At 36.9% G+C, this 9,375-nt stretch overlaps 2 protein-coding genes across 2 annotated transcripts; one reads left to right on the top strand and one right to left on the bottom strand.

Moving 5' to 3' along the window:
• Nucleotides 1–151: 151 nt before the first annotated feature.
• On the bottom strand, nucleotides 152–3,243 carry get1 (guided entry of tail-anchored proteins factor 1). The gene is made up of 5 exons (XM_086079698.1): nucleotides 3,092–3,243; nucleotides 2,811–2,976; nucleotides 831–898; nucleotides 546–660; nucleotides 152–419 (listed from the first exon to the last, which is right to left on the bottom strand). The coding sequence occupies exons 1-5, from the start codon at nucleotides 3,179–3,181 to the stop codon at nucleotides 346–348; spliced, it is 513 nt and encodes a 170-aa protein (XP_085935824.1). The 5' UTR covers nucleotides 3,182–3,243; the 3' UTR covers nucleotides 152–345.
• Nucleotides 3,244–3,701: 458 nt separating this feature from the next.
• On the top strand, nucleotides 3,702–8,324 carry hmgn1a (high mobility group nucleosome binding domain 1a). Its single transcript, XM_086079709.1, has 6 exons — nucleotides 3,702–3,858; nucleotides 4,693–4,725; nucleotides 7,058–7,087; nucleotides 7,171–7,206; nucleotides 7,286–7,405; nucleotides 7,505–8,324. Exons 1-6 carry the CDS (start codon nucleotides 3,844–3,846, stop codon nucleotides 7,559–7,561), a joined length of 291 nt encoding a protein of 96 aa, XP_085935835.1. The 5' UTR covers nucleotides 3,702–3,843; the 3' UTR covers nucleotides 7,562–8,324.
• Nucleotides 8,325–9,375: the final 1,051 nt, after the last annotated feature.

Raw genomic sequence — 9,375 nt, forward strand, 5'->3', positions numbered from 1 at the left:
GTTGAGAATGAATGGGGAATATTTTGTGGGTCATAAAATTTTTGGTGTATGGGAATTTTTGGCATGTTGACAATTATTCCGAAAGTGAATGTTTTGAAGTTCAACATTGTGTGAAGGTGTTTTCACAAAAAATCTGTCTCAATAAAGAAAGCCTGTTTTTAGATGTTTTTATTAAAACATATGTTTATTAAAAACACACACAATACAATAAATTATGAACTTACAGAACTAACAAAAAGTGCACAATAGTCACAGCTAAATTTACTGCAATTTTTTTCCCATGCCGACCAAGCACATGTAGCTTAACATAAGTGTATTGGGATTTTACAAGTGCCTCTCCAGTTTCTAGCTGAAGGCATGCAGACCCAGTGTTACCACCTTATTGCAAACTACCAACCAGCATGTAATTCCCACTCCACCTGGAAAAGCAAAAGATCTGTGTTAGGATTTGATTGTTTATCCCCCACCCACCACACTCGATGATGCTGAATGGTATTCACAACTGAAATCAATACTCAAAACAACGCAACCGGTGAGATAATTACCTGCAACTCCAGTTGGGAAAGCAACAAGACGTTCAACAGGGGCAATCCATTTACTGGGAACCACCGTCACTGGGTCAGAGTAATACTTCCAAATTAAAGAGATCATCAGAGCAGCCTGACAACAAAAATACATACACAAAGTTAGACCAAGCGCCATCACTTTTTTATTTGTTTACATACGTTCAAATTGGACTACAGTAACTGTACATTTTAATAATTAAAAAATAGTAATAATATAATTAAGTTATTTAGTTAGTTTTTCTGTCTGAAATTATGTTGTCCTACCTGTAGTAGGTAAAAGACTATGTTGACAACCCATTTCATTTTGGCCTGTTGTGCAGTCCTGGATTTCACTGTCAAGAGGAGAAAACAATTTCTTAAGTACTTCACCCGATTTTAATATGGTGTCTGTCTCCAAACAATTGTGTGCAACCTGGGAAGTCGGGCAGTGGTTAAATTCAAGGTCTTGGGAATGACAGGCATGTGATTTGACCAAAGTGAAATTATCTGAAAATTTAGCCGGGGGTCTGGGGGCCGCGGGCACTCAGCTAGGTCCAGAGCTCATGGGTTTTCCGTGTTTTTGAGTACTTTCAATGCACTCAGATGACAAAGAAATAGACAAAACAGCATAAATTTTCAATGTATATTGAACTATCCCATATAAAATTGCAGTTTTAGTCAACTCAAAATCAGTCACATTCAAAAACATTGGACTGCCTTTGCTTTTAAAAACTATCACTGAGAATATCATCATATATATTTACCATGCAATAAATCATTTAATCAATCATTCTTAATTTAATACATAATGCATAACAAAAACATAAAATACCTCATGCAGCAAGCTCTGGTAAAAACACAATCATGCATTCGGATTGACTAAGATCATCTCTGTAACTGCATACATCAAGATAGTCAACATATTGAAACCTGAAAAGTGCAAACATGCAGCATTCATTTGAGTTTGTGTCAATGATTAACCATGTTAAATATTTATGACCATTTTTATTACGTTATAATATTTTCGAAAATTTGATTTCGATTAATTTGAAACGTTTACCACCGACCTCAAAATTCACGACTCTGTCAGCAACTGGTACAGGTTGTTGGGGTGGATCACGTCTCTCTATTACCGCTTCCGATTGTGATGTCAATAAGGGATGGAGGCCGTAAAGTTTTGGGAGTTTTCGTTAGGGCACCGAAACTTCCAGCGATGGAATAATTTGTTGTTCTTGACTGGAGTTCTTTCACGTGTTTTTTGCTCTTTGCGTGACTTTCAAGAGCTTTGAAACCTCTCCCACCATAGTCAATGGTATCATGGCACCAAATGCAAAGCGCTTTCCCGGCACGATCGATCTTCCGAATAAAGTCACTGAACAAATTCGTCACAGTCTTCTTTCCAACATTTGTAGATATATCCTTCTCTAACCAGTCCCATCGAAACTTGTTTTTTACGATCTTGTCAATTTCCTTAACTCGCGGAGCATCTTTGCGTTCGATCACGGACATTTCTTTAAACACCCGGCAAAAACGTCTGAGAAATGAACAATGGCATACTCCTGTGCCTTTATAACAAGCGCGTTTATTGGTCAACAAACAATGGCATACGCCTATGCCTTTATAACAAGCGCTCTTATTGGTCAACACGGAGACTTCCGCCAATCGCAAGATCGGTTTCATTTCAGTTGCGGAAACACTAAAACGGAATGCTGTAGAGAGACGAAATCGGATTTTTTTTTGGGGGGGGAGATAAAAAAAAGCGGAATTCCGCGAATTAGCGGAAAAATCACATGCCTGGAATGAATGAAACGAAAAGTATTACAAAACAGTGCCTTTCCTAACAAGTTAAATTAATTCCGTGACTAGGCTCCTCCTAACTTAATTTATATATAAATTAAATCGATTTTGCCCACTGAAATTAATTGAAATGCCATTAACGGTCTAAAAAAAAAAATCACGTTTTTAATAAAGAAAACAGGCACTGTGTAAAACAACAATAATAACAAATTGATGATGATAATAATAATAATTATGTAAAGAATTGGTTGCATAAAGTGTAATTACTGTAGTAGGCATGTTAGATATGTGCCTTTAAGGAGTTGGGAGTTACAACACGAAAAAAAAAAAAAGTTACTTTGGTCATTCCTACGTTAAATGCATCACAGTATGACAAATTTAAAATTACTAGTTCTTCATCTGAAATTAAATCAAGTGACTATTATTGAGGCTAGACAGAGTTGGAAGGATTTTATCAAGCGCAGTTACCGTGTGTTTTGAGCTTATCCGTCATCTTGTTTATTTTGCGCTCTAACCGGGCATATCTGGCGAATTCATCCATCATATTTATTGAAGACTGCTCTTTCTTCATCGCCTGGGTTTCAGCCCTCATCTCATTCTCTTGTTCAGCATCTTTTTGCACCACCTTAGTTAGCTGGAAAGAGAGATTCGTTTCAAATGAAGCAAGTCAACATTGCCGTTAACATCCCTTTATGATGACAAACAACACACGGAGCCGTATATTATATTTACATGACAGTTATACTTACAAACGAAGAAATGCTCGGCAAGAGTGTTTTCATGAGATTGCAAAGCAAAACCGACAACAGCACGAGAAACCAAGCGTAACCGGCCGCCATGTTAACTGCTGATTTGTCGTCTTCTTCGCAAACGAATTGCGACTCCTGATGCTTCCAATTGGGCGCATCAGCGCCCCTTTGAGGATGGAACGCAATGCTATATTCAGTACTGAAAATGATATTTATATTTTATTACATTACATTGTTTATCAACCTACGTGGCGTGGCCTCATTTTCACTTTTGAGTCTGATTAGGATTGATGGCGTGTGTGTATTGGGGGCTGAATCCATACACATAATATGTTATGTTAGATTAAGAGGTAGAGATAGGATTGCACATTAATGTATTTTCTAAGATAGATAGATCCAAAAGGTACATATATATCCAATGGATAGATCCAAAAGGTACATACATATCCAAAAGGTGAGTGGCATGTGGTCCTGTCCACACAGGTAAGTTGCTATGGTTCAAAAATATGTTGCCTCCTCCTCTAAGCCAATTGGTACAAGAGGGGGGCGGGACATGACGTTTCCTGCTCCGTCGATAGGCTAAGGTTGAAATCACATTGAACATTGATCCAATCCGATTTCGGCTAGTTCTGTTACTCCTTGGACGTTTATTTGAAGTTACAGGCAGAGTGTTTTGGAGGTAAATACCTTCAAGGTGTGGTGTGTGCTGACTTATTTATAAGTGTCAAAGGCTCTCTACAGGCTTGACAATAATGGGAAAAACGAAGGTATGTTACATCCAGCCAACTTGGATATTTATTACCTATATCTCCGTGAGAATGCCTTTTTTTTTTAAGATTAATTTATGTGTATTTCCGCGTCCTCGATCCTCTTGAACCACGCTGAGTTGCGCCTTTTTACTTAATAGGGGTTATGTGTTTTTAAATCCAGTGTGAATGTACTGCTTTTGAAATGTACGTAAGAGCTAACATTAGAGTCCGCAAGGAGACAAAGGGGTGTAACCTCCGTCAGTCGAGGGCTCGAGGCACAGGTTGCCATTTGGGGGAATCGTATCGAAAGATTGTTAGCGAGCATTTGCGTGGTTTGCATGGCATAGTTTATGCTGATTACAAAACAAGCACGACCGACTGCAACGTCAATAAATGCTCGTTAATTACACATTTTGACGTGCACACCGCGCGTCGTGGAGAAAGATTGCTTAAGCGCGTCACCATCGTCCTTTCTCTCCCAGCGCCATGGCAGCCTTAAATAGACACGCCTCTCCTTTTCATAAGCAAAGCCTGTACAGTCACGTCGGGGATCTGTTTTTTCCGCTGGACGATTTTAATCTCTTCGAACGCCGTGAATGCGTGGTAGAAAGGGCACGTTAAGTGTGGCGCGCGTTCGCCTCGCTTTTAAAACTATCGTGCTAAAACTATTCCTTCTTGAATTTTTAATTAGGCTGGAGCGTTTACCTTAAGAAAACATTGCATAATGTCGTTATGACTTTAGGGGAGGGCTAAGTGCCCATCCCCCCTTTTTATATCACACGCCCACTTTAGGTTAGGAGTTTTTTGTTGTTCCTGTTTTTAATATTTTCTTTCTCCCTCCTTCCCTCACAGAACGCAGAGGCTGCTGCAGATTCAAGCCCAGCGGTTAGTAGTGAAGGCTTTCCATTGCAACGCTGTGTTTGTGACAATGGACATTTTGTCTGCTTTTTTTCATCGGGAATTATGTCCTCCATTTTATATATATATATATATATATATATATATATATATATTTATATATATATATATATATATATATATATATATATATATATATATATATATATATATATATATATATATATATATATATATATATATATAAACTAAAGTACACTGATAAAATAATTAAAATAGAAATTCAACCTTCCAGTAGTCTTTACAATATAAACAACACAAAGCAAAACAGGCATTCCATATTGATAGGGATGTTTGATTCCACTTTTTTTCAGAGCGAGTACTTGACTTTTGAGTACTGTAGTCACCGGTACCAAGTACTGTTACCACTAGTACTTTTGATGCATAACGTTTCTATTCTATTTCTCTTTCCATTGACAGATAAATAAAGACCTAGATCCCAATACCGCAATTTTCCTTAAAATTGAATGAAATTAATCGCAATATTCTATTAAATAATCAAATTGAAACAAATATTCCAGTCAACAGAAAAGCAATCAATCAAAATATGTGTTTGTACAGCTTTCTACCTGGTGTCGCAGTTGCGAATACCCGATACCTTGAAAAACACCGGCATGGGCCCGATACCTGTTAGCAGTACTCGCCAATCCCTATATATTGCTAATAGTATTCAAAACAAACAAACAAAAATACTTTATAAAAATCAAATATTGAACTAAGTATAAAGTGTGAATCTCTTTAAATAGAACAAAATAAAATAGAGGTCATATTTCCAGTGCGGTCTGAAAGTCTAGAATAAAGTGCACTATAATTGATTGATTACTTCTTATTAGTTGAATATTTGCAAATGCAGGGCTGGGAGAAAGTTCTGAACTCGTATTCAATGCCAGCAGAATAAAGGTCCTCTGAGGAGCCGATGCAGTTCTTCGAGCAAACTAGTTGAGACTGAATCAATAAACCCTCTGCTGGTTGCAGCAGTTGCTTCAACTGGATCATCTGTCAATTCCACCTAATGAACAATTTTAGTTATCGGATATCAAGCGTATGTTATATCTACACAACATTTGTTTAAACAAACTCTGTGCCCACAGCCTGCAAGCTCTTGCCAAAGCAGCAGGTGGAACTGTTACTATGCGTTAGGTCATTTTAGCCAATCAGAAGTAAGAGAAAGGTCAAAGTTGTCTTCACAGTAATCAGTATTTTTGTTAGCCAAGTATGTAAACTGAATTATTGAGTATTGAGCTCAGTTATGAGCCTGAATTTTCAGATATATTACATTTTCATACAAATCTTACAGTGTACATGTACAAGTTTACTGATTAGTATTTTCTAAATTTGAGTTTTTAAAAAAAAAAATCGCTAAAAGTATACACCATTTACTATTCTAATTCATTAAACAATGCTAATCCATTTTAAAGTTCAAATTAAATGTAATCATCTAACCAACAAACATGGTTAGGAATCTAAATAGGCCAAGTTAAAATCAGACATGTCAGTGTCAGCATTCTCTGCATTCCATCACTGTCGGCTGGAAACCGTGTCCAAATTTGCCCCCCCCCCCCAAAAAAAACAAAAAAAACACACACACAATGTATACTTTTAGAATTTGACTGTTTATTGTCCTTGCACAATCACAATGTACAATAATTCCTTCTTCGTCGTTGTTGTTGTTGTTGTTGTTGTTGTTGTTTTTTTTAACAAATTGTTGACCAACCTTAAGTGTGGAAAATGGCTTACAATTTTGACAATGCAATGTTAATGACTCAACAGGGTTTTCCTGAAAAGTGATGGTTTGAGATGTAAGCATTCAGCCTGACATCAACAATTTGCAACAAAGTTTGCATTACAACTCAATACAATTTTAAACAGTAGCAATTTTACCAGTAACGCTAGTGCTAACACATCATGAGGTTACCTTTCTAGTTCGCCGTTATTATTATTATTATTATTATTATTATTATTATTATTATTGACTACTAAAGTAGGTGATCTATGACTGTCATGGCAATGGAAGATGCTGTTAATCCTTATTTGAAGCCCAGTGGTCTGGCATTTACTATAGTTGTTGTAGTAATTAGGTTGTTTGCGTACTGTCTGTACCTGTTTATTAATCATGCGAGGGAGATCCTTTCGTGCATATCAGCAAAGACGACAGGAACATTGTATTGACAATTTCCTAAACATATTACACAGCTATTCAAAGCAGCACAAAAAGAGAATGCTAATGAAAATGACATTTGTTGTCACGTATACTGTATATATATATATTCTGTCATTAACTAGTGATGTTCTCTTTCAGCCAAAGCGAAAGTCTCTACGATTGCTCGCCGTAAGTTTCCTCTGATATTTCTCTTTAATATACTGCACTGTTGGTGTGGGTTTAACAATCTATTCTGTGTGTGTGTGTTACAGAAAGAGACAGAAACTAAACCAGAGCCAACAAAGAAGGTACAAAATCGAAATCAATAGATCTTAATAATCAAATGAGACTTTATAATTACTAAATGCTTTATTCGTGACTTGGTAGGCACCTAAGAACCAAAAAGGGAAGGAGGTGGCTAAGGAAAGCCCAAAACAGAAGAAAGAGGAACCCCAGGATGAAAAACACGAGGACCCTGCTGAAAATGGGGAGGCCAAAGTTGAAGAGGTAGCTTCAAGTTGAACCCTCAAACAACAATCATGTTTTTTTTTAAAATTGGCAAAAACAGTGCCAACCAAGATGATGGATTTCAACCCCCTTTTGCAGGCTGCTGCAAAAGATGGAAAGGAGGATAAGACCGAAGAGGATAAAACAGATGAGTAGTGTCGCCTCAACTCATCTGCCCGTGTACCTTCTTTAATGTCAAGTGCACATCATGTTTTTAACAGCTACTTTCTTGAGACCGCAGCATTTTTAGGGACGTAAATGCAGAAATACATTTACATTTTTTTCTTCAAATGCCATTTAATTTTATGGCTTCTGTGAAGGGAATGTTTTGACCTCTTTATTTTTTTTTCCCCCATGTCCTCTTTATTTTCCTCACTTGTCAGCTTCTTAATAAGCTTTTTATGATGTAGTCTTCAATCTCCATCAGAAATCTGATGTAAAACTTTTGAGTTAACATGTAACTTCTCAAGGGGTTTGGTAAATTACTGTTTTTAACCATATGTAAAACATGATCCCTTTGGTTGTTAAACTGAATGTTTGAACGTGTGTTTTAGAATGATAATTCTTTTCTTGAGTGTAAAATCTAGATTTTTTTTTTCTTGGTCCTAGAATACCCAGCATGATTGTGTTTGTTGCATCTTAAGATCATGCACACAGGTGCTGTTTACACGTGTCCTCTTCAACAACAAAAATATGATGTTACCATCTATATACATCCAGTGATGGTACACTGTTCTTAGCTATGCTCAATGCTCACTAACTCTGTTGCCACTACTGTCAACAATATGTACATGCTGCATATTTGTGGCTATACTAATTTGTGACTTTGAGACATCTCTACCGATGTACAGTTTTGTTGTTATTGTTCTTTGGGTTTTTTGTTTTTTTTACAGCTAATAAAAAAAGTTCTTTTTACCAAGTTCCAAGATTCCAAGTCTTCTAGTATAGTATTGCAGAATGCATATTAAAATTGTACGGAATTTGTTAATTGTACATTTAACTGTTAACTACTGATCTGTAAGAGCTTGGGGTTTGGAACCAGGGCGTCACCGTTCAAATCCCACAGTAGACAAAATAAAAATAGCAACTAAGTGTTGGAGAGATGCTCATGTGCTACCTGGCTAGTGCAGAGCTGCCTTGAATCACATGGAGCGCAGGTCAGGTGAGTAGATAGGTGAGTATGGCAATATTCATTTCAGCAAGGAACTGTCAGATGCTCAGGGCATTGTGAGCAGACCTGTTGTCATGGTGAAGCACCCAGGGGTTGTTCTTCTGCAACTCTCAACGCTTCTTGAACACTACTTAATGAAGCAAGTGCCGCAGGATCTCTTAGTATAGACATGCTCATTGCTTGTCTGACACAGTAAATCCAAATCTGGGTGCCATGACACAACGGTTGTTCTAAGAGATGATCAGGTGTGCCACGGGAAAATTTCCAATATAACTTTGTTTCTTCAGTATTGATGACAAACGGTGTATTTTTGTCCATCTATCTAACCCGGCGACGTATAGTGACAGATAACAATTAAATGTTTGACCACTAGGTGGCAAAATTTACAGTAAACCTGCCTTTCACTTGTTACCAGTCAAAACAATAAAGTCACGACTGCCTAAATTTCACACAGTAGTCCCATGTGTGATTAAACTGAGACTAGATCATTTATATTTCAATATTTATACTTCTTGTGACATTTTTGTTTGGTGGTGTGCCATCAGTTCCCTGATGTAAAACTGGTAAATTGGCTTATGTTGCTTGGGTTTGAAATGTAGCTCTTTTCTGAGATCACTCTTGGAAATGTTCTGACATATTTGACAAAATATGGTGGCAGAATGTAAACTGTTTATCCCCCTTCTTATATTATAGTCAGTATAATGAAAATTATACAAGAATGCAATTATTTTAAAATGTATGACTGCTCTCCAAAACTGATGTCATACTTGGATGAGAATATAAACTTCACAAAAATACA

This window comes from Leptonotus elevatus, chromosome 7 (assembly GCF_054856555.1).
Source record: "Leptonotus elevatus isolate MCC_2025b chromosome 7, RoL_Lele_1.0, whole genome shotgun sequence".
Lineage (NCBI taxonomy): Eukaryota > Metazoa > Chordata > Actinopteri > Syngnathiformes > Syngnathidae > Leptonotus > Leptonotus elevatus.